The sequence below is a fragment of the Gambusia affinis genome, linkage group LG22 (genome assembly GCF_019740435.1).
Source record: "Gambusia affinis linkage group LG22, SWU_Gaff_1.0, whole genome shotgun sequence".
Taxonomy (NCBI): Eukaryota; Metazoa; Chordata; class Actinopteri; order Cyprinodontiformes; family Poeciliidae; genus Gambusia; species Gambusia affinis.
The window spans coordinates 4,625,512-4,651,927 of NC_057889.1; the positions used below are offsets into that span (position 1 = coordinate 4,625,512).

The 26,416-nt window shown below is 36.1% G+C and overlaps 1 protein-coding gene across 1 annotated transcript in view; it reads right to left on the minus strand.

Moving 5' to 3' along the window:
* map3k5 (mitogen-activated protein kinase kinase kinase 5) overlaps window positions 1-26,416 on the minus strand; it is a 69,324-nt gene that overhangs the window by 14,487 nt on the left and 28,421 nt on the right. The window contains exons 6-18 of the mRNA XM_044106258.1: window positions 24,871-24,977; window positions 18,373-18,543; window positions 16,274-16,386; window positions 14,874-15,033; window positions 13,486-13,639; window positions 13,285-13,392; window positions 11,703-11,755; window positions 10,373-10,468; window positions 7,096-7,177; window positions 4,935-5,068; window positions 1,924-2,051; window positions 1,661-1,797; window positions 445-550 (exon numbers count right to left, since the gene is read on the minus strand). Coding sequence (XP_043962193.1) covers window positions 445-550; window positions 1,661-1,797; window positions 1,924-2,051; window positions 4,935-5,068; window positions 7,096-7,177; window positions 10,373-10,468; window positions 11,703-11,755; window positions 13,285-13,392; window positions 13,486-13,639; window positions 14,874-15,033; window positions 16,274-16,386; window positions 18,373-18,543; window positions 24,871-24,977 — 1,549 coding nt within the window. The remainder of the gene's footprint in view (window positions 1-444; window positions 551-1,660; window positions 1,798-1,923; window positions 2,052-4,934; window positions 5,069-7,095; window positions 7,178-10,372; window positions 10,469-11,702; window positions 11,756-13,284; window positions 13,393-13,485; window positions 13,640-14,873; window positions 15,034-16,273; window positions 16,387-18,372; window positions 18,544-24,870; window positions 24,978-26,416) is intronic.

Consider the following 26,416-nt stretch of genomic DNA (forward strand, 5'->3'; position numbering starts at 1 on the left):
AGCAAAAAGCATAAGTGCAGCAAAAATACTCCTAAAAGTTACTCAGGTAAATGTAATTGAGTAAATGTAACTGGTTACTAATGAACTCTGCTTAGAAAACTGATTTTAAAATCTCTCTCTCTCTATAACGTAACGTAATTTCAAAATTTTAAATGATTGATATATTGATCAGTTACTCGAGTGACTTTATTACCAAATACTTTTTAAAGTTTACTTGAGTAATTTCTTGGACAACTACCTTTTACTGCTACTTGAGTACAATTTTACTCGCCTGTCTTTTCTTTTACATTAGTTCTGTACTAGAAACAAAACAAAAACACTCGGTAGGATTTTGTGATTTTGCAGTGCAGAGCGGCTGGTTCTGTTTTTTCTGCTTTCTGTTTTTTCTACACCTACATTTTACAAGTGTTTTGTAAAAACAGCGAGAAAGAAATGGGTCAGTACCAGTGAAGGTTTCAGTGCAGGGGTTGATTCCAGCCAATCTTTTAGATGTGCCAAAATCTGATATCTTCAGGACGCCGCTGTAGGTGTTGATGAGGACATTATCACCCTGCGAAAAAACAAAAGAAACAACCACCACAACAGAATACTTAAAATGTCAATCAAAATAACTGCTTGCAAATTGCTAACAAATAAAAATGTATTCCTTGTTTTATTTGCCTTTGTCAATAAAACAAACAATTTAAAAGAAACAAATATATTTAAATGTACACATATTTTCTAGCCTTTCTTGAATGGTATGTTCTCTTGTCTTCCCCATTTTGAAGAGTGGCTAAGTGGTATTTTTTCCTTGGTAAGCACATGTTCTTATGTTAAAGACTGAACTAAAAATAATTTATTGTAATAAAACATATTTATTCAATATTTATTTCAGTCTTTTTCTGGGTTTTAAAGTTTAATTTTTACTGTTTTTAGTAAACAGTCTAGAAAACAGCAACTTCTGAAGACCAACAAGAAAAAAAGGAATATAAACACAAGGTCTAACCATAGAATGATGTAATGTTGTGGATAAATTGAAGTAAAAATCTTTGCAAATGAACAAATGTTTTTATAGCGAGAGGAAAAATGACATTGAAAAAAAAAACAACACATTTTTCTCGAGTTTTAATCATTTCCTGAAAATAATTTCTCTCAAGTTGCTTAAAGTGTCTATTTAATTAAAGATTTATTTACATTTAGGGATTAGAAATATATATAAAAAAAAATAAAAATGGATTTTCTGAAATATCTCTTTACCACAAAATTTGCAATAATAAAATAACTGTTTTATATTAAACATTCTAAATATCAGAAACGTGTTTTAAAGTAAGGATTTCCAGTCACAGCTAACCAACAGGAATGCAGCAAGTGGTCTTATTATGGAAAGTCAACAACAAGCGATAAAACCAGCTGACTAAACTTGCTTGGGTTGCTAAGCGACGGGTTGGGGTTGCTAGGCAACGGAGCAGGCGGCTTAACAATCTGGAGGTTTTTGAAAACGACTCGTTTTCCAGACAGTAAAAAAAATTAACTTATTGCCCCCCAAAAATACTGCTGAGTGTTTTTAGAAACAGTCGATACCGAAATGGAAGTACAAAAAAATATAAATTTGTATAATATGTCCGGTTTGAGCCCTGTGTGTGTGCGTGTGTGTGTGTGTGTGTGTGACGGCAGCAGCTACCTTAATGTCTCTGTGAGCTATCATGTTGTCGTGCAGATATTTGAGCCCCTCCAGGATCTGCCGGGTGTAAAAACCGATGGTGGGCTCGTTGTTTTTCAGAGGGCCCCACTTAGACCTGAGCAGCGCCGACAGGCTCCCTGGGTACAAATAAAACAAGGATCAACGTTCACTCAGAGCCAAAATCAGCAGCAGAGGATTGATCAGTCAGAACATTCAGAGTTTGCATTTCGAAATGTTAACCAATATAAACGTTTTGTTCTCACCTCCAGGCACCTGCTCCATGAAGATCTTGATGAAGCCGTTCTCACTGATGGAGCCCAAATACTGGACGATGTTCTTGTGCTTCAGGTGTTTGTGCAGAGCAATTTCCTCGTGCAGCGGCTGAGAATACCTGTATTGTTAAAAAAAAATACGAATAATTTGCACAAAATGCATCACATTTGCAAAGTAAAGGACAATACATGATTGGCAAAAATGGAAAAACGTGATGATTTTCCAAGACTGGAAGGACAAAATGGCATAATTCCAGAAGTAGGTAGAGAAGCCAAAAATTGTTTTCAAATAAGAGCAGCAATAGTTACATATTTTTACTCAAGTAAAATTAAAAAGTAACCGTCCAAGAAATTACCCAAGAGTAAAAAACTATTTGGTAAAAAGTACTGAGAAAAAGATCAAATTATCATTTAATACTTAAAAATTACAGACAGAACCAAACATAATGTTAAGTGGATATTTTGGTATTTTAAGGAAGAATATGACAATAATAAAAATAAAATCAGATTAAAAAACATTTTTCCAAGTCAGTTACTTTCAGTAAAAAAAAACTTATGAAACTGAACTTTTGGTTTGTTTTTCAGTCACAAATTTTTGATATTTGTGTTCACATATATATATATATATATATATATACATATATACTTATATATATATATATATATATATATATATACATATATACTTATATGTATATATATATATATATATATATATATCTACTTATACCAACCAGACATAGTCGTGGTGGATAAACAACAGAGGAAAGCCGTTGTGGTGGATGTGGCAATACCAAGTGACTGCAACATCAGGAAAAAGGAGCATGAGAAACTAGAGAAATACCAGGGCCTAAGGGAGGAACTGGAGAGGGCCTGGAAGGTGAAGACCACAGTGGTGCCTGTGGTCATCGGGACCCTCGGGGCAGTCACCCCCAAACTGGAACAGTGGCTACAACAGATCCCAGGAACAACATCAGACATCTCAGTCCAGAAATGTGCAGTCCTAGGCACAGCCAAGATACTGCGCAGAACCCTCAAGCTCCCAGGCCTCTGGTAGAGGACCCGAGCTAAGAGGAAGAAGAATCACCACCCGGGGTGGGTGAGAAGGGAAAAAAAAAAAAAAAAATATATATATATATACATATATATATGTATATAATTAAATAAATAAAATAAAAAATAAGATGCAGATAAAAATGTAAGCATTTAAATGATAGAATTATATATTTTTATATATTAATAAATAATATAGAATAGAAAGTTTAGAGAGATGAACATTTAGAGAAAAAGTGGTTTTCCCTGAAGCTGAGCCATTTTGGCTTTCAGTTGGATATAAAACTGTCTGCTGTTGCCTTTTGTCCTGCACAGGAAGTACATTTTGCAGCTCTGTCCTCTCAGTGCACATTTCCTTTCAGGTGACAGAAGTAGAAAAGGTAGATCCAGACACCGAAACCCAGAAAAGCGAGTCTGAGCTGCAGAGCGACTCCAGAAATCTGAGCAGAACAAAAGATCTCTGTGGGTTGAAGAAATGCCTGCCAGCTATTTCTCCTCGCACTCAGCCCCCAACATGAATCACCCCCTCCGTCTGTCTAGAAATTCCTGTCCCTCTATAAATTATTCACACGGAGTTCTCCGCCGCAGCCTGCTGACTTTCTGGTGTGATTAGTGGAGCAAAGTGTGGCACCGGGATCGTCTCGTCTGGGAGACGAGTCTTGTGGCCGGAGATGAGTAGGTGGAACCGGGAGGAGACGAGCATTAACCGAGGAGACGGAGACGGGAATAAAAGGCAGAGGAGAGGTGGGGAAAGTTTCCTCAGAAAAAGACAAGTTGCTGAAAGCGTGAAGTGACACTGCTGACATGTGACCTGCACTCAACAGAAACGCTGACCGGGGTTAAGCTTTTACAGCTGAGGCGTTTGGTCCCATCCGACCCCTTGATGGAGTAAAAACGGCATGCAAAATATATTTTACATACTGACGCTTTGCAACTACGTCATTTAGTCTTTTGAGGCACCATAGGGGACAAATGTGCACAAAATTTATTTACTTATACCAAAAAAAAAAAAAAAGGATTTCACAATTCCAGTGCCGGGTTTCTCACAGAAACGGCCCTGTGCTCGGGGCGCTAGTGCTGTCATCCAGCCCGCTGTCATGTTTTTGAGTTAAAAAATGCCTAAAGTTGGCAGGAAATTTTAATATATCACTTGATAGTAATGCACTATTGGAAGACAGGAACATTAATACCTAAACACCAACTATAAAGTCTAAAAAGGGGAATAATTGAAATAAAAACTAAAATAAATGAACAATGCCAATCCTGGTGGGGGCACAAGTAAAGCCTGGTGGCCCACCAGGCTTATAATACACTGTGGGAAACTCTGCAGTATTTCCATTAAATAAGAAACACAATTAAAATCACATGTGAATAAGTTTGTTCATGTGATGAGTCTTTCAAAAACATCCTCATCCAACCACTTCCTGTCGTCTTCTTCATCGTTTCTGGCAGTAGTAACATCCAATTTTCTAAAAATAGAGTGTTTCTATGGTGGTTTTAAGAAATACACTGATTATGATTCGGCTGAAAAAACCACCTCATCATAGCGTAAAATTAAAATTTTAAATGGCAATGTTTCCATTAATAAATTTTTTTTTTGTAATTCCAGTTTGTGTAATTTTATGGTCAATGGAAACACAGTTAGTTTAAGTGTCTTCAAGTATAAAATGGTGTTCCACAAGGTTCTATCTTAGGTCCCCTTCTTTTTACAATCCACACTAACAGTAATTTTCATTTTTATGCTGAGGACATTTTTATATTGTGCTGCCAATACAGTAAAAAGTGCTTTAAAAAGCTACAAGCAGCGATTGATGCGGTTCAGTCCAATTTGGGTCCAAAGCTTGTTTTGGACCCAAATTGTTTTAAATGCTCAGAAATCTAAATTACTGTTGTTTTCCATTTCTAGGAAAACAACAGATTGATTTCTAAACACTGAGTGACCATCTGACCTGCTGTCTCTCTCTGGGATTTCCTTGATGGCGATCCGGACCTGGTTGCTGAGGTCCCGGCCTGCATAGACGACGCCGAACGTGCCTTTTCCCAGAATCACCCTCTCTCCGTGTTCGTCGTACTCGTAGTCGTACTGCAGAACCAAACGGAGAAAAACACAAGAGCACTAAAACTGACACTCAACAACAAGTGAGTTCACATGTTTTATATATATTATATAAAAGAATTACGCTTCAGTTTGCAGCCATGTTCATGTGAGAGTGCATTGGGGGCGTGGCCAGGAGCAGCTTATTTGGATTTAAAGTGACAGAGCCCTAAAACAACTAATTCTGAAAGGAGCTCAAATAGGCACAACAAACTTAAATGTCATTATTTAAGAATGATTTTGTGCAAAGAAATGTAATTAACATGTTTCGTATAGATCACAGGAAGTACAACAAGAAACCTTTAAAAAGGCAACATAGTGAAATATATTGTAAGCAAAACACTTTGGAGACAAAGACCAATTAAATTTAGCCATTTCTTGCTGCTGGTCTGTAAGTTCAGGTTGTAGGAAGTTACATTGATGCTTGAATGATTGTCCATTTGATTACAGGTCAACTTAAAACATCTGGGTCTGCTCAGTTCACGAAATACGAATCCAAAAACCAAAGTTTGTTAGTAACCTGTGACATTTATTTGAGTAACGTTTTGTAAAATTGTACTTTCAGGAGTATTTTTACTGAGGAACAAGCCAAAATCTGTCCTTCATTCAGACACACACCGAGGTTTTTGTTTTATAACGGAATAAATTGATAGGGGAAGACCGTCTCTTTTGCCTTTTTTTTATTTTGTAATTTTATTATTTATATAAATTATTTTCACTTTGCTCTGTAAAATACCAACATTTGGACATAACTTTATATTTTGGTTTGCTCGACTATGTAATTTTTAAATATTAAATGATTGATAATTTGATCAGTTACTCAGTACTTAAGTCGTCTTTTATCAAATTCGTTTTCACTCTTACTGAAGTCATTTTTTTCACTTGTACCGCTACTTTTACTTGAGTACAATTTTTCAGTATTCTGCTGATATATCTGCTTTTTTGGCACATATATCCTCCAAATAACCTCTTTTCATACAATTATTTTTAAAGGGTGCAAATATATAATTACACTTTTTATTTATTTTTATGCCATCTTAGAGAAATCTGTCTATCCTAGACATGAATCGCAACAACCTTGGAAAGGTTTTCAATAATAATTTAATGCATTGTACTGTCTTGGTGCACTCGTTTTAATTTTATAGCAAAAAACCACAAAAAAACAAACTTTTTGCATATGTATGAAAGAAAATACAAAATAACTTAGAACAAGTCTCTCTTTTTTAAGCAACACTTAAACCTCAATATTGAAGCTCATTAAATAATTTTTTTTCTTGAATGCCTATTTGTTTTTTTATCCAGGAATAAAAACATACAAGTTGGAGAGAAACCTCTCAGAAACGTGTTTTGTGCCCTGCTGAGTGGAAGCAGGTGGAGCAGTGTGTGTTTCCTTTTATTTATTTTATTTTATTTTTTGCAGTAATGAGCTTTTCTTTTCCGTCGCCTTGGCTGCACAGACAGGCGAAAGTTAGCAGCAGGTGCTAAAACGCACAAACAGCAGGAGCAGAAATCCAGGCCTAATCGCAGCAGGTCTCTAACTGTTCGCAGATGTGCTTCAATTCAGTTTTTATCAAGTAAAGGGAAGAGAGATTTCAATTAGAACATTTCTGAAACTCTAATGAGCAAAAAACAAAACAAAAAAACTCTGGAGAAATAATCTAAGCTTTAAAACAGAGGCGTATTTGCGTTGAGTGAAGGGGAACAAGAAATTTCCTTAGGAAATACAAAGACTTTCTCGCTGCTTTGAATAAAACTATCACACTTCCTGTGACATTTTAAAAGTACTTTTGAAGCAAAACAGGATGTAGCAAAAACAAAGACAATTTTACCACATTTCTTCTGTCTTAACGATGTGGAAAGTAACGGTTTGTGGTGAAAAGTAAAGAGATTCAAAGAGGTGAATGACTGAAAAAACTGAAAAGGTGAATGACTTGTTACAATATAATAAAAACAACCTGTGAAAAAACAAACAAACTAAAGACTATAGAGAGCTTTAAAATTGGTAACCGTCTCACCTCTAAGGCATCAGTGTCACAATCTCCTTCTTCAGGGCATTTAAAGGCTTCTTCTGTTATAGTGTTGACCAGATCGCAGAACCTGCCGAAAACAAGTCGAGTCATCAAGAAATGCTGAATATTAACATAAACTTAAAGGGATCTGCAACCTAAACCTTTTCCAACATGAGCCAGCATTCACATTTTTTCACAAAATGTTATTTCCTGCTCAACACTAAAATAAACATAAAATATTTTAAACAAAGAAAATAGTCTGATTTTTGTTTTTGTAGAAATGTAATATGTAAATCAGTGCAAATCCCCCAAAAAATCAAAAAAGGATTTTGGATCTTTTCCTTATTGCATGTACGGCAAGCCCTTTGCTCATTTATTTTGGGCTCGACTGAAGAAAAATGAATAAGATTTAGTCTATTCACAGCAAACAAAAACATGATTTAGGTCACTTTTTATTTGAAAAAGTTTTAATAGTGTCAGAAAGCTGGCTATTAAAAGATTAATACTTTGTGTTGTATCTGACATTTTTAATTTGTGGGTCGTAGTTTTATCATACATCTGCATCGATTACCTTACGTAGTGAAGATGTTGAAAAAAGACAAAAGAAATCTGCATAGAATATATACAAGATTAAAGAGTCCTTCCATAGGAAAATTTAAAAACCATGTAAGGCCAACTTATTTTATTTTTTTCAATTGATTTTAGACACATTAGTAAACCATTAAAGTTTCAAATCTCCACCTGGATATTTTTTTTTCTTATTCTAACTGTACAAAGTTCTTTATGAATAAATATTTTTACCCATTTCTCCATAACAACTGAAACTTTCAACATCTAGCAGTTATTTACAATTTACCGTCTATTAAAAGAGTGTTTCATCAGATCAAACTGAAGTAAAAGATGCTTCCTGCAACAGTGGGAGTAAAATTACTGTAATAACCTGATATTGCCTGGGAAGTGCAACGTTTCCCTTTCCAGAAACTGTTGGAATTTGTATCACAGAGTTACGGTACCGTTAGACGGTTTGTAAAAATGTGTCATCGGTGAAACCTTTCACCTCGAAAAAACATGAACACCAAAACGTCTGTAGAAAAAGGCATAAGGTGATATTTTAAATAGTTTAAAAAGGTCCTTCTGGAAATGCTGGAACAGATTTCACAAATGTTGAATGTTAGAGGGAGTTATACTGCTGCAGATGTATCCCTGAAGGGGTTACAGTTTGTTTACTTGCGCACTTCCCACCGCATGCATACAGTGACCTTTGCCGGTTGCACTGCACACAAGCTGTGAGTTAACACATCGAATCATCATGCTGTCATGCACAGCATGCCAGCAGGTGCTTGGTGGCACACGGTTTTTTTTTATATTTATGTGCATACATGTCTGCATTGCTGTAAATGTGCAGAAAAACAAGCGCTCTACGTCGACGCGCTGCTGTTGGCTTCCTCCTACCTTTTATTTACCCTGTTTTTACCTCTCTTTTCTCGCTGTCACTCCGGAAAAACCAGGAGCAGCATAATAGCAGCAGCAGGCATGAGTCACTTACTCTCACACTCCAGATAATGGCACAGAAGCCTCAGATGTGAGAGTCACAAGACGGAACGCACTGCTTCAAAGAGCAGCTGGCGTGGAACATGACGGTGTGGAAATTAAAGAAGATGGTTGAAGGGAGAGAGACATATTTCCCACCAGGATACAGAGCTGACAGGAGTGAAACAAAGGAAAAAAAACCTAAAAAATTTTGATGAATATTGTCTAAACTACACATGACATTCAGAGAGATTTCACAAATAGTTAAAATGTGGCAGGAGTGGAGAATGCATAAAATATATTGCTGATTGCAGCACAGTCAGATTAAAGGTAAATCTTCTGGTGGAGTACCACAAGGTTCTCTACTCGGCCCAATTCTCTTTAATTTATGATTCCTATTCCTAAAATAAACAGACAACATGGGATAAATTTCCACTGCTATGCTGATGACATTCAGCTATGTTTATCCAGAAATCCTGATGAAATATACCACGTCTGGAAAACATAAAAACCCGAATGACCCAAAGCTTTTAAATTCTGAGGAGACTGAATGTGTCATTTCTGGACCCGTGCCTCTGCAAAATATACTGAGTAGTCCATCACCAACATTTGATAACGGAGAACATGACAGTGTGAAATTAAAGAAGATGGTTGAGACATATTCCCCACCAGGATACAGAGCTAACAGGAGGGAAACGAAGGTGAAAAATCCTAAACGATTTAGAAATGTTGAGACCAGATGTTAACGCTGGAATGGAGCGTGTATAAAACCAGAAAAAACAGCATTAAGCACAAATAAATCTCACTGATTGACCCGCAGCACATTCATGTTAAAAATAAATCTTCTTTACACTGCAGGGTTACTTGTGGAGTACCACAGGGTTCTCTACTTGGTCCAATTCTTTTTACTATATGCCTCCAATCGCTAAAATAATCAAACAACATGGGATAACGTTCTTCTCTTATGCTGACAAAATTCAGCTATATTTACCCATAAATTCTGATGAATTGTATCAGTTAGGTAGATTATAGGCATGTCTGGAAAACATAAAAACCTGAATTACGCTAAAACTGTTGCTTTTAAATCCTGACAAGATGGAATTGGTCGTCTTTGGATGTGAACCTCTGAAAAGGAAACGGTTTAGTCAACCACTTTACTGGATGGCATTAAATTGGCCTTAATATAAAAAATCTCAGCTTTTTTTGACTAGGTTATGTAATTGAAATCTCTTATCAAATGAGTTTCTATAATTTTGGTATTTCGTCCCCGGAATACCGCCAAAATTAGAAATATATTGTGCAACAGCTCACATGTACTGAGACACATTTTTAGCTAACTTTAAATAGTTATCTATCATTTTTCAGGAATACAGAAAATTATATTTATTATTTTGTTTATATTTAGTTTAAATATAAAAATTGAAGAAGTTAATTTTTAAAATGATAAACTTCAATATTTTCACTTTTTTTTTGTCACAAAGTCCAAGCTTTGGATTCTCTATTTTGCAGGTTGAGTGTTTAATAGTTCTGCTAAAAAAACAAAAAAAAACTCTTACAAAGTTCTTTTAATATACAGAACTGCATTTAATAACGCTGACAACAGTACTGTACTTCAATACTAATAGCACAGCCCTGCCAAGCAACTGTAATCATGTTTAGGGAAGCATTATTGTGTTTGCTGGCAGCTGCATTAAGCCAAGGAATGACTGCAAGCCTGTCTGACGCAGCGGAGGAGCCGAAGAGGCAGACCAACCTTTTACAGTGCATCTCTGTGCAGAAATAGATCTGGAAGTCCTCTGCATTATGCAGGACGTAGAGAAAGGCACTGCGTTCATCAAACTTGGAGATGCTGAGGAGGAACAAACCAGAGTTAGTTGAAACCTAATCACATGCACAGAGATGTGACTCATATCAAATGAAGATTAGCTAGTTGGCACTCTTGGATATTAAATATCAGGATTTGAAGTGTGCACATCTGTTAAATTAAACGAACCCAAGCACCGCTCAGACATGTGCTGCAGGATACTGCTTGTTTTTGCACAAATACTCCAAACCAGCTCAAAGTTTTATCCTGTGAGATGATTGCTTGTCCGTTTCCAAGCGAGCCAAGGCCAGATATGCTGAGCCAGTGTCTGGATGTGTGGTTGTATTGTAGCCCGCAGAGCCATTTTTGTGTCCTGCTGCTGTCTGCAGGCAGAGTGGGCACGGAGAAGGAGTCGTTCCCTAGCAACATGTGAGGACGGCCCTCCACTTCTCTGAGATCTGACACTGAACTCCTCTGAGGGCCGCGGAAAAATAGGTGCAAAGCAAGCCATTATAAAAACAGTCTAAGCTAGATGGGAGACTGATGGAGTCTGCAGATGTGATCGGCATGTTTCCATGAAAACATGCAAGCTGGGGGTTTTCAAGAGTTCATGCATCGAATATCTAGAGTCGCCTCGGATTCGTTAGCAGAAGATTTATGCATATAGTAAAACATTACAACCAATACTCGTAAATTTCAGTTTAAAGAAATTTAGAAGTTCGAACAGAAACAAATCCTGGGAACCAAAATATGGATCAAAAAAGAAAAGCTAGCTTCCTTTTCTGCAGAAGCTGCTCAGCATTTCGGGACAAGAGCGTCCCTGTAGAGCTGAGAGGGAAGCAGAGGCTCCCAAGAGTCGACAAACTCATGGAAACATAAATTCCCATCCGGGCTTCATAATGTAAATACTGTCAATAATTTAGAGCATGCTGTTCTTCTCATCCATATCTATAATTAAGCATCCTCTGGTTTTAGAGAATCCTGCAGAACTGACCATGAAATCCCAGATTTTTAGCATTATGCTAAAATTAATCATCTGGTATTGAATACTTATACGTTCTAATTTACTTTGACACACAGACACAAGCTGTCACTGCAACTTTTGAGGCGTCATGCTGACGCTGACGCAACAAGGTCTCTGTTAAGAACTTGCTGTAGAGCCTTTGATCTGTTTTGAAAAGCCTGCAGAGCATAAAAAAATCGTGGCAGGTGACACAGCCTTGGTCTGACACGACTGATTCTAAAACAGAAATTTGAAATTATGGGAGCAAACACCTACCTGACGCCTCGAACAGATGTGGCAACGAAGTTCCACTCATGTATCCCCTTGTTCTGCGAGAAATAATGATAAATCAAAACAGTATAATTACAGTTTTGCTGCAGTGGTACATGAATGTTTTTCCTGCTGGTGGGAAATTGAATCATTACAGGAATATTAGTGTGAAGGGACAATTTAAAAGTAATAAAACTCAAATTGAGATTGCTGAAGCTTCAGGAACATTATTATCCTGAAGTATTTTTATCCACTTATATTTTTTAAATTGGGAGTTAAATGCATTTTATGAAGAACATCATATTACAACTATTTCATTTTGTTCATGTTGATTAGATCTTTATGTTGTCAACATACTTGCTGCTCTTCAGCCTGTCAACAGTTTGTACAAAAAAATTTTTTAATCATATTTTGCTCTCTAACTGGAATGAAATTTAAGAACTAAAACTTGAAACTTTCTGGATTGAACTTGGAATAAATATTCAGATAATGTGCCCAATATAATGTTGTTTCTTTTCTTGAAACAATTTCGAACAAGAAGCGACACTCCCAACATCCTGCACAAGTAAACCATAACCTTCAAAGAAATAGATGCTGCTCTTAGGTTTGAAAATCATCCTCCTCTCGTCTCAGGGATCTTTCTAGGTGAGATTTGGAAACATTCATTCAGGCTTTTGGAACCTCCAAGTTAGATCTGGATTATTGCATCTCTTTTATGAGAATAATTAACCAGGTCAAAATGCAGCTTTACGATTCTTACAAGTACAAATAAACAACAGCATATCCCTCTTGGTGTTAAACCTATTGCACTGAAATTTCTTTTATTTTTTATTAAGTCTCTTAAGGTTATTTCACCTGATCGTCCAGTAGACTCAGTTAGATAAACTCTGCAAAGTTGCAACATTGTTATATTTTAGGTTGGTGGGATTTGCTTCCACACTGAGTGCAACTTCCTTTAAGTAAAATGTAAACCAACATGGAGTGGCGTCAGATGCCAGCGGTTGTAGAATTTCTTTTTTGTTGTTGTTAAAAGACCACAAGCCATTTCTCCCACTAGCGTTCGACTTGCACGGTTGTCTTGGTTGGATTTACCCAGAATGCCCTGCACTGTAGTCCATATACTTTGGTTCACTTGATGTTCACATATGAATTCAAACCAAACCGGTGTTCACTTGAACAGAACCAAAACCTGAGTTTTTAGGTGAGCCAGAGTTTGCTGTTTGGTCTGCATCAGATTTCGATTGCTCCCCAAACGAACCAGAAAACACTCAGTGGGAAATTAGAATTGATTGTTTAAGTTCCCAATAATAAATAATGACAAAACAAATATTAAAGCAACACCTCGAAATCAAAGAAACACAATTGGAAAGTTTTATTACTGTGCATCCTTTAACATCACTTTCTTTTTGTTGTTTATCTCAGATAATGTGAAATTAAAGAGAATCAAGCAGAAACTATAAGTAATGCCATGATGACATTCTCATGTATCCTTCAACACAATTCCTTTTGTTCTGAAAAATGTGAAGAACATAAAGAACTACTGGAAAAAGTTACATTTTTGTGAATGACAGAGTAGTTGGATACACACCTTATCGTCTGGAGCAACGTGCCAGATGGACACGGTGTCATCTTCCACATCTTTGTTGATGGACAAATACGAAGGCTGGTACACTTTTGTCGGCTCCAGTATCAACACCTTGAGGGAAAAATTAATTATTCAATTTTTTATGAATGAGTTCAATGCTGTAGTGTTTTTCTTTTGTGGGGCAGAACTGAATTTGTTACTCACAGGAAATCGAACAGAGGAGACGTCTTTTTTGGTCGATTCCACTAAGAAGTCCATCCAGAAGTCTACCAGCTCCTGTTTGGGTGCCGGCGGCTCGCTGCCGGGCTTCTTAAAGTGCTGGTAGATCAAGATGGTTTCCACTAGAGAGCGCAGATACCTGAACACAACCAAACAAACCCAGTGAAAAACCATTTAAACAAAACAGGAGGGTTTTTCCCCCACACAGCAAGACCAAAAACACAATGGGATTAAGAAACTGTGCAAAAGTCTCGAGAAACATAACTATTGTACTTCCTTGAACAAGTTACAACAGGTCTAAAGTTACATTTTTCGCACAAAATTATTCTTATTCTTCTTGATTTTAGTCTGGTCACTTCTGCCTATTTTAAGCTTCTTTCAGAATGAGCCATTTTAGGGCCTCTGTCACTTTAAATCCAAACCCAGACTCTGACCGGGTTGCTAGGTGATGGGGCTGGGCTCCAGTGGGGTTGCTAGGAAACGGCACAGAGAAATAAATTCTACTCAACATTCAGGCACTTTTATATCTGTTACTGCAGTTATAACAATGTACTACTACATATATTAGTAAATACTATAAATATGTGGTGAATACTACTTATAGTATTCACTACATATAGGTAGTATTACATTTTTATAACTGTAAAATGTAATACTACATTTTTAATAGTTATAAAAATATAAAGCTACCAAGTGAATATTCCTGCTACATGTAGTATTCACTACTTATAGCTGAATATATTTGTAAGGAAGAGTTAAAGGTTTAAAATCAAAGTAGAAAGATCAAGGTGAAAAGCAGAGAGGCAGCTGTAAATTGGATTTTTAGGGACTTTTGTTGACTTACAAAGAAACAATTTAGTAACTGAACTTAAAATAATTGAGGAAAAATACCAAAAGAAAAAAAAGAAGAAAGTTTTCCAGATCAGGCAAGGTTTTCTTCCAAAGAGATGTTAGCTGAAAAAATTCAACTCAAGTTTGACAGAAGTCTCATATTCTCCTTCAAATCGACAACATGGGACAAATTTATCCCTATTTTGATTAAAAGGTCCATAAAACTAACCAGACTAACAAATAGAAACATTTTAAAGACACACAGATGCTAATTTAACTGATTATTGTTTTTCCTGAGGCTTTTCTTTCACATCCCTGCAAAGACTAAAGGAGCAAACAAATTATCCTGTGATCTTTTCTCCTCTTAATGCAAAATGTACCAAATGTTTTCACAATGGTCACATATGGCTGCTGCGCCTTCAAGGGAAAGTCGAGCATACTCCAGATCAAACTGGGAGCAGTCGGTGAAGGAGTTGGACCAAAATGTGCTTCTTTTTTTTTTTAAACATGTTAATCTGAGAAAGGCTTGTCCATTTTCGCACCAGATGGGAGCCTTGAGCTTGAAGAGCTTCTCGGAGGCCTGGATGACCCTGGTGTTGTCGCAGGCCAGTATGCTGGCGCCCAGGAAGAAGCCAACATCCCAGTAACTTTGCAGCTTGTCCAGGCTGCCCTTCTTCCCCAGCAGGCTGCTCAGTTTAACTCCTGGAAAGCAGAATCCAGGCATCACACATGAGCATTTCATCCAGAAAAGGAAACATTGACTTCTTAGAGACCAAACTTAAACAAACACCAAGGTACTTCAGTGCTCTGCTTGGATGTTATATACTTTGGATTCCAGTTTTGCATGTTTAGTTTCAGAGAACTGCTAAGGAAAGTTGATCATTTTTGCTCTTTTTTAGCTGCAGATAGACTGAAGGTTTCAGTCACTAAAAGCTTCAACACTGCAAAAACACAAAATCTTACCAAGTATTTTTGGTCTAGTTTCTAGTCCAAATAACTTACTACACTTGAAATGACACAAATGAACTTAAAAGTAACATTTCAACAATACATAGGAGCTTGTTTTAAGTAAATAATTCCTTAATATTGATGAAGAAGAAGACTAGTCCCACTGGTAAATTATTTAACTTACACAAAGACATTTACTCACATTATAAGTTTATTTATTAACTATTACTTTTTCATCAATATTAAGGAATTATTTACTTAAAACAAGCTCCTATATCTTGTTGAAATATTACTTTTAAGTTCATTTGTCTCATTTCAAGTGTAATAAGATATTTTCACTAGAAACTAGACCAAAAATACTTGGTAAGATTTTGTGTTTTTGCTGCATAGGAGCTAATTTTAAGTAAATAATTCCTTAAAAATGATGGAAAAGTACATCTTACTCATAACAATGCATTTCCCCCAAGAGATTTAAATTTTCCCATCATTACCAGGTAAATGGAGTAACGTGTGTTATGTAAGGCACCTTAAAGCTGAAAATGTTTACAAGTAAAAGACTCTAAACGCTAAAGGACAAACATTCAACAAATCACCCTTGCTGTAATAACACCAACATAGCAGGAATAGTTGTGTGAGATGAATAAAGGTAAATCTTCTAAAGAGGTTTACAGACTTCCAGTCATACAAGAAAACCCAGTTCAGTGACAAACAAGCCTTCCTGGGCTCATTAGTCTTTATTGAACACGTAATGAGTACACACCCTGACAGAGAGGGAGCCATCAACATTTATATCGTTATTGAGGAAACAATCAAAGCTAAAGCACCATTTATGACAGGCATTTAAAAAATATACCTACTAAAAACCATTTTTCACTTTAAAATACGTACAAGATTGATGTGAGTATGTAAAAATATTTTAATGTAATGAAGAATTTCCTGCACAAAGGCAGATATAATTTTAATCAGCCGCAAGTTAATCAACAGGTCAACTTACCAACTTTTCGGAGTTCGAATGAAGAGTCAAACTGGTGTCCAGCTGCCAGCAGGAGAACCGCATAGTTGATTCCAGAGTGTAGTGTTGGCTCAGACACAAACCCCTTTTTAAACCTGAGAGCAGAACAAAAAGTCCAATAAACACTGTTCCTCCAAGAAATGCGTCATCCCAAAACCCAGGCCTCTTGGAGGCTTCATAAAAAATTCACAGGGCTTTCAGAGATAGTTGAGGATGGAGGGAAAAAAACAATTAGACTTATTGAGCTGGGGCCACAAACTGCCAACCAGCAATCATGAGTGCTTCCAAATAACGAGAGATCTCATTCATTTAATGACAATCCGCTCTGCTGCAGAATGATGTGCGAAACTTATTAGAGCCCCATGCAAGCTTTTTCTTTTTTTTTTAGATGGAAACTGAAAATGCCAGCCAGATGGGAGGTTGATTATCTCTGCTGCATGTTCAGTGAACAAATATATGAGGTCTTAATTGCCATTTTCTGTTAGACGATAATCAGACGGCTTGTGTTGTTGGGCAAGTTTCATTTTCTGACTGGTCCCAAGTGTTCGGCTGTTATATTTACAATCACAATCACTGTTTACAATCACATCTGAATTCATGCTGTTAAGGATTGTTTTTTGTTATTATGATGCATCTTAAATTAAAATAACCTTTTTTTCCCCTCATAATAAGGTTTCTAAGAATGCAGGAATATAACTGTGTTGTAACACTTCAATAAACTACTATGAATAGTAAAAAAAGGAAAAATTATATAAAATCTGACCACATTATTCCTGTTTTTTTCCATTAACCGTATTTTTCGGACTATATGCCGCTACCCATGTTTTGAACCAGGCGGCTTGTAGGCTGGTGAGGCTTTTCTGTGGATTTTTCTTCAGCCACCAGGGGGCTCTGTAGCAGGAAGTGAATCATTGGAAGTCAAAATTGGAAATCAAAGAAGAAAGTGCTAATTTTTATTTAGAACAAGCACATGCTAGCGCTAGGCACGACGGAGGAATTTCTTCAAATTCATACGATGCAGCTTTTAAGTTGAGGAGTATCGATCTGGCAGGAGGGAAATGGAGCCGCTGCACGTAAACTCGGCGTGAACGAATCCACGGTTCGGCATTGTAGACGCAGGGCTGCGTCCTTAATAAATCCAGCAGATTTATTGTGGAAAACCGAGAGCGGCGGAGATACCAGCGGCTTAGTACGTTTCCAGTTTTTTTGTTTTTTTTTTTACTTTGTGGCTTATAGTATGTTGCTCTCTATCGTCTGAAAAAACCGGTGGTTTTAAAGTTCAAATTTCCTGTTTGAACCGACATTAAATGCTCTGCAGGATTAACAACTTCACTGCAATAAAACTTGAAAAACTTTAAAGTTGGAAGGTTTCATAATTTCTCTTTTTTTGTTGTTTCTTTTTAAAAGTTTTTTCACTTTTCACTCTTTGTTTTCCTTCTAATTTTTCTTTCAAATTTCTCTCTTTTTTCTCACTTTGCTTTTTTAATTTTCCCATTTTTCTTGTTTTCCTTTTTTATATTTTTTCTCATGTTCCTTCTTTTTATTCCTTTTTTAAAATAATGAATCTTTGGGTTTCCCTAAAACATAAGCAAAACTTATACATTTTTTACAATGCAGTAAAACTAATATAAATTTATTGTATCCAGTCTGGTATTCAAATTTGATGAAACTTTAAACATTTCTCTCCTTTTATAAGCCATTAAAATCTAATATCCTAACATGACTGACACCCTTTCTGTTCCAAATCACATCTTTGTGCATCTTTGCAGCAAAGTGTAACAAACTTAATAATGTAGAAGGATGTTTTGCATGCTGCTGCTGTAATGAGAAGCAATTTGCAGAAAATAAAAACCATAAATCTTGTTACCGACAAATTGTTTTGCTTTCCTGCTAATTGGAAATGTTGGATTAAAGCATCCTGCCATGATGAACTACAGTGAGTCGTCATTTATTATGCATCTTGTCCTTCAAAAAGCTTATTGTAACAATATTTATTGGTGACTCAGTGTCTGGAAGAGGCAAATGAGCAGAAATGTAACCGATACGCAGATACACACAGCAATCCCGCCTGATTTTCTCACCACAGGGTGCCTTTGTCTCTGCTCTGAGTGTCGGTGAAGTGAGACTCCAGGAACATGTCCTTATAGATCCGTCCCACCATGCAGTAGATGTCCGACGCTACCTGCTCCTCCCCTTCCACCAGGGGCAGCATAATATCCAGCGCTTTCTGTCTGTCACCAGGCAGGTTCCTCCTGCAGTCACACAATCACACGAGTGTCAAAACACACAACAAGCAGAAACCAAAAGCAACGAGTCAGACAGAAATCTAATTTCACACACTTTCAAACTCGTGTGAGACGTTTGGCAATAACAAAGATGCTAATTAACTGGCTTGGAGCACAGATCCAGACATGTTGGTTGAAAATTGGGAATATCTCTCGTAATTAGATTGTCTGAATGTTGAAGTGTCATTACAGCATCCTTAATCTGGGGACATATTCATGCAATAATGAGCTGCATTATGGGACAAGGAGGGCAATTATGCTCTGATAAGTTTCTTTTTCTTCTCTTTAAACCAGGGGTGTCAAACTCCAGTCCTCGAGGGCCGCAGTCCTGCAACTTTTAGTTGTGCCTCTGCTGCACCACCTGAATAGAATAATTAAGGCTCTGGAGAACTGATCTACACAAGGTGGAGGTAATTAAGCCATTTCATTCCAGTGTTTTGTACCTGTGGCACATCTAAAAACTGCAGGACTGCAGCCCTCGAGGACTGGAGTTTGAGACCCCTGGTTTAAACTCTTTATGACGACAGTTTAAACAAACAAACCTAAAATGAGAAAAAAATAGCCTCTCAAAACTTAGCTTTTGCTCCATTTCCGCCACAAATTAGGTAAAATCGGACTGAAACGATTAATTGTATTAATAACGATTGATCGATTAATCATTAACTGGAGTACAGACCAAAAAAAATAAATCCAATTTGCTAAAAGAACAATAATTAAGGCCAAAACTGTTTAAAAAGTGCATACACTTTGGAGTTAATATCAACAAAAACATTTGACTGTAAATATGTTTTACCCAAAACTCTTTAAGTTGTTCAGATTTATCTACACAAGGTTCAAATTCTCTAAACTAATGGCATGTTATTGCATGAAAGGCAATGAAATGTTTATTTTGGGATTTTCTAAAGAATTTCTAATAAATGCTTAAATGAACAATCTGCAGAATGTGAGTTTTTAAAATCCGATTGAACGATTAATCGTCAGAATTCAAATAACTGTTGGGTGCAACTTTGAAGTAAAGCAGCTTTGAAAGTCTAAAGAAAGATTTTCAGGTAAACAAAACCACCTCAGCACATTTCTTTGTATTTTGTTTCCAAGCAACCATGCTTAGAAACAAAATACAAAGAAATGTGGCATTAGTTGAGACTTTTGCACAGTTCTGTACACACCAATAATAATTTCTCTTCCAAATAAACTCATATGTACTGAACTTCTCCTTATTTGTCAAACTACAGCTGCAGTTATTTTATGAAGATTTTATGTAAGATACCAACCTAAAATAGATTTCTTCTTTCAGAGCTACAACAGAGTAGCTTCGATCAAACCATATGCATACATTAGTATGGTCTAGTCAAAGTTCAGATGGAAAATCTGTAGCGACACTTGAAATTTAATTTTCACAGATCCTTCTCATCCAGTCTGACTGAGCTTATAAAAATGTTAGTCTCCAAATGTGTAAACTAGAAGAGGTAGGCAATATGGACTTAAATTTTTATCATGATATTTTGTGGAATTAATATAAAAGCAGTAAAAGTGACAATAAGAACTATTTATTATTTTTAGGTAAGTGAATGGCTTTGAGTGACACATAATACCTGAATTTAATCATATTTTCATAGTTATTGATATGTATTGATTGACTTCTTGAACAAACAGTATAAAGAAACCAGTAAAACTAACAATCCCAACAGTTCAGACAGTTTTGGGCGGTTTTAAACATCATTAAGTGGAAATTAACGAGACAATAATAAATCAAAATTCTTATCATGAAAAGAGATTTATCACGACAAATGATACGATAAATACTCGCCCCTAAATAGAGGTGTACGCCCCAAAAAAGCAGCTGGACTGACAGCAAAATGCGAGTAGAAACTCGTTTTCGGTTTTATTTTCATTTCAAATCCTTTGAAGGAAGTGGATGTAACGTTACGTTGTTTCCTACCGACGTTTTTCCCCATTCAATAAATCCTCTCGTTTAGATTAGGAAGACGTATTCTGGACACGCTTTGAAAATTAACAAAAAAGATTTGAGTTCCCCTGGGGGTGAGGGTTAAACACCACACCAGGCCTGACGGCCATCGCCATGGCGACGGTCCACACAGACCTGCACTCTCCTCGTCCTGCTCTCCGTTTCCTGCCTTTCTCCTCTCCGCGCTATTGATGCGTATTTGCATAGAGGGCATTCTTTTCCTGCTCCTGTCAGGCGCGAACCTGAGCAACTGGCTCATTGTTCAACACCCACATAACTGAGACAGAAGCCGCTACAAACCGGCCGATTCATTAGCGAAGCATAGCAACAGCTTCAAATCAATCACTCGGCTTTTATTTAGGCCACATATTGTTAATTTAAGGGCTTTGAGTGGGCCGCACTGTGCTGAGTCAGAACACAGTGAAATAACCAAAGTAAAGGCAATTATATAACAACACTTCAGTGAAAGAATTCAGTTAGTTTTCTTTAAATAGAGCAGTTTTATTTAACCAAATTACATAACAAAGCAATAAAATGTTTTAACTGGACACAGACTAAACTTGATGTTTATACACACTGAATTAAAAGATAATAGTATATTTTCTAACATGACATCAGATTTTTAGATCAGTTGAGATTATAAAAATTATTTTTATTTGCTGAGTGCCAGAAACATGAGAGAGGATTTTATAGGGATTTTCCCCCCATTCATTTGCATTTGATTTTGGTGCAATATCTAACTTTTATAAATGATAGTTTTAAAAAATATGGAAAAAAAACAACCTATCAGATACATAAAATCTGGAGAATAAGAAATAAATAATCAAGCAACTCACAGTTTGGCTTTTTCCATCTACAGAAATCCAAACAGTCAAAAACAACCAATCAGAGCGAGGAGGAGGGTCTTAGTGCTGTCAATCAAACTCGTGTATGCATTGCTAAATGGATTAATGGTGGAGAAAAGACTTACCATTAAAGGAAAACTGTTTATCCTTAGGTGTAGCATAGCAGAGAGAAAGGAGAGCACATACATGAGCATGATTGGCAGCATTAAGACCCTCCTGAGCAGGGGACTCAGACTCCAGTCCTTAAGGGTCGCAGTCCTGCAACTTTTAGATGTGTCTCTGCTTCACCACACCTGAATAGAATAATTAGTTCATTAAGGCTCTGGAGAACTGATCTACACAAGGAGGAGGTAATTTATCCATTTCATTCCAGGGTTTTGTACCTGTGGCACATCTAAACACTGCAGGACAGCGGCCCTCCAGGACTGGAGTTTGACACTCCTGCTCCTGAGGCTCTCATTGGTTGCTTCTGGCTGAGTGGTGCATTTCTGCATTTATGTGAGGAATCTTTAAAAAGAGCACGACTGAATGATTCAAATGAGAAAATGATGGATTTAAAATCATATTACGGCTTTAAAGACCAACTTGTGGAGGTCCAACATCTCGATTTTTACAAGGTCTCACACAAGAAAGCAGGAAGTCTGACATTTAAGAAAGCAAACATTGAAAATACTTAAATAAATATGTTCTCCTCCTCATTGTTCTGGTACTGAGAAAATAAAAATGTTCTAATATGACCGCAGTTTAGTCTGCTTTAACCTCAGACAGTGAGGAAGGTTTTGTGTATTTTTAGCTGTGGCATGTAAACATCTGGTTTTTACTGTGTACGTAGCAGAAACTGTACAGTTTTTGGCATCATAAATGATGCATTAACCTTCTACCGGGGGAAAGCAAAAGCTTTCTGAACACCTACACGAGCCAAAACGATTGTCATCTGGGTGGGTTTCTACACGATGTCATTGTAATTAAAGCTCTCAGGCATTATGGAGCGGCATCTCTGTTGCATCCTCATTCTGTCAAACAGCCTGACTGCACTTCACCTTAAACTTTAGTAAATTTGAAATAAGTAGGAAGCTACAGAAACCTTTAAGAAGAACAGCTAAGTTCATGTTTTTGTCATCAGATCTGATTTAAATGGAATTATCTGCTAATTTAACGACCCACTGATTCAAATCAGGCCAGGATAAAATCATTTTTAATATTTATTTCTGGTGTTGCCTTACCACACAGTTTCATTTCAGGTTCTCCTCGTGCTTTATGATGTACCAGTGTGTCTATTTTATACTTAATTTGACAGCTACTGCTGTGTTTTATATCTGGAGATCTGTTTCTAACAAGAGGAGTTTTAATCACTAGAAGGAAAAAGAATTGGGAAGTTTTCTTCTTCTGCCACAAAATTTAATTCAAACAATAAGGTTGGATTCTGATTTGAGAAAAAATATATTTTTTGTGATTTAAATAAAAATATTAAGAAAGTGAATATAGCATGTTAAAAGAAATGGCAAAATACTGAAAATGAAAAAGATTTTAGTTATTAAATCTGGTTTCACGCATCGGCACATTTAGCGGCTTGCCTGTTGCAGGTCTGACTGTTGATTCTTACTTTATTGTTAATATACCTTTTTGACTTTTTTATTAATTCTGACTTTATTTAACAGAATTTATACTTGAGTCTTACAAAATTTTATTAAAAAATTGTTGTTTTGTTACAAAAAAATGTAGCGATTTTTAAAAAATGTGCTATAAATTCAGAAAACATGACTGATTGACTTCAGCGTTCGCTGCTGAAAGCGTCTGGTTTGCACATCTCACATTGTAATTTAATAACTTCACTTACGTTGTATTAAATTTCCAGATTTTCTTGACAGATTTCCCTAATCATTGATACAAAAACCAGGCATGTAACATCTGAACCAAAGAAAGCATCACCTGTTATTGTTTTATTGCTTTTGCTTTTCTGCACAGCTATTTTTAAATTTTGGGCTTTTATGTTAGAAACCTTAAAAAGCAACTTTTATAAATGTGTTTCCATATTTTCTACTTGCATAAGACATTCGACTTCTTTACTGCATGCAATTGAAACACAGTTTCTCTGCTGCATATTTTTTCTCTCAGCAAAAATAAATCAGACCACACATCTCCTTTACTTTAACTGCAGGTATAGTGACTCATCTCAGCTTTTGTGAGGCGAACTGGAACAAAATATCTGCACCACAATCTGCTCATGAAGCTGAACAATAGATTTTCTGTCTAACATTTATTCTATGTGACTGTGTAACCAAATAGAAATGGTCCAGGTTGCAAATGTAAACTGAAAACTGCTGCCAGATTAATGACCATCATCCTTTATTTGCTGAACGAGGCAGACGCACCATAAAAACTGCAGGAAGGTTTTACAAGAAAAGCAGCTGGTGTGAAAGAAGCAGCCTAAACCCAACTGTGTGGCACATCTGCAACATATTGAGGATTTTCTGTTTGGAAAATAATAAACAGCCACTTAAAACCTACATATGTGAACTTCAGTATGCTAATAAATTTAAGCAAAAATAGTTTGAAACAGCCTGACATAGACATTAAAAAATATAAATTATAAAAATCTCCCAATAGAATTAATGTATGGATCAAGATAAAACTACAGGGTAGTTCTGCAGCAATGCATTCTGGGTACGATTCTGGCTGAAATCAGATTTTAGTGTCAAAACTCTGCCTAATAAAATAAAACTACAAAAAAGAAAAACAAAGGAGTAGTACATTTCTACTAAAACCACAAGAAATTTTGAACTTTATTTCAGAAATTTTCTAGGAAAATTTTTTTTAAATTTGACAGAAAAAAAATCAGGAATTTTCAGATAAATCTCAGAATTTTTCAAAAAATAAAACATTTATGAGTTAAGAAGTCAATAATTTGCTAGAAATTTTTTTTAGATTAATCTTAAGAAAATTCTAGAAAAAAAACATTAAAAACTTTAGCTTCAAAAGTCTAGAATTAGCCAGAAAAATACTCTGAAATTTTGAGATTAATCTCAAAAAGTTTCTAGATTAAAAAAAAAACTTGAAAATTTCAGTTAAAATTTGCTAGGAAAAACTCAGAAAGTTTGAGGTCAATCTCATAAAATTTATAGAAAAACATGATAATATTTTTCTAGAAAAAAACTTGAAAATTTCAGTTTCATAAGTCTAAAATTTGCTAAAAAAAAACAACCTGAAAATGTCTTAGATTACTTAAAAATTTTCTGAGTTCACCCTTACTTTTTATTTTTTCATTTTTATTTTTTTGATTGCAATGTCCCTCATAGGTCATCGTACAAAATAAACCAAAATGCTTTCTTCTAAAATGTTTTCATGTGGTAAATAGTTTCCTGTTAATGATATTAAATATTATTAAGTTTGACCCTTAATAATATTTAATTATTACATTAAATAAGGTTTGATAGATCAGCAGGCTTTAAAGCAGGAGTGCTACTTGCATGTTTTCTGTCTTACCGGTTCAGTGCAAAGGCATAGTGAAACTTCACGTGTGGATGAGCCATGGGGTCAAAGGTCGGCAGCTTCTCGAGAGTTTCAACCAGCTTCACAATGGACTCATAATCCTGGAAGGTAAATAAAAAAATGCAGTTCAGTTTCTGCTGCAGCCTTATCCTTCACACTGTTGACATAAAGATTGTGGGAACAGAACAAGCTCCGGCGAAACTCTGATTTCAGCAAGATATTAATCTTCTCATGCCACCTTATTTATTCAGACACTCCACACTCGAGCAGCGAACGCATGCCGGTAATTGAGTGGGCTCTTCATCATATTTTTGTTTCTTATATTTGCCTACATATTCACTACAGCCACTGCCTGCTGAATAATTCACGACATCCTGTTTGCTTGTTGTCCTGATGAAAGATTCATGAGGCTGTGCGAAGCTTTCGGCGAGCAGCAGGATGTGGACAATGAAAGCAGAGATGAAAGATGGGGAAGAAGGGAAGTTTTAAAATGAGCGGTACAAAAGACGCGCCACAAGCTCTCTGCAGGTGGTTTGGGACGACTTGTGTTTGAGGAGAAACGATTCTCTGAAGGGATGAAAACGGCTGAGGTGACCTCTTCCACACATCCACGTTCAGACGGTACGTCTGAGTTTACTTTCCTCTTAAATGTGACATTAAGATCATCTTTGAGGTTTTTGTTGTAGATTTTCTGCAGCTAATGATTGTTTTAGTAATCAACTATGCTAATAATGTATTTAACCACTTGAGCATTTTTTTATACAATACTAGAAATGCATTAAAAACACAAATAATTAAAATTATTTTTTAAATAAGAAAATAAAAGTCTTTGTAGGATTTGTAGCAAAGGATAAATCAATATCATGTATATTGATTAATTATTGATTAATAATTTGACAGAAAAAGTTGCTTAATATGAGATTGTTATTATTTTATTGTTTAAACTAGGTGAAGATCGAACGAGGCCACTTAAGGAGTTCTGAGTAGAACATACATACAGATGAAAGTTTATTTTTAAATTTAAATGGAAAATGTGTATATTTTGGTACAGTTTTGGATTAATTACTGTTCTGAGTATGTTGTGCTTTCAGAAAATACACTGTTTTTGAGTCGGTATACTCCAGTTAATTTATTACTATAGTTCCAATATGATCATTTCAATAATCGATTAATCACGATGAATCGCTTTAGTAGGGCTGAAACCATAGAACTGCAAACAAACATTCGGACATTTATCATCAACAAAAAGATTTCTAGATACTGAACTGTTTCTACTAAAGAGTAGAAAACAGTTAAAGAAACTAATTTAAGTCTTGCTAATGCTGCTCCTATGTAGCGCTGCTTAACGTTTGCCTACCAAGATGGCGGATTTCCGGGTTAACTCACTTCTGGCCCTCTCTTGTGGGAACCGTCTATAAATAATGACGTGTTTCAGTGGAGTATCTAATTGGGACGCGCACCAATTATGTCATGGATTGTATTTAACATATAATCTGTCATAAACAACTTTATCTGGCATTTTATTGACTCATCATTTGTT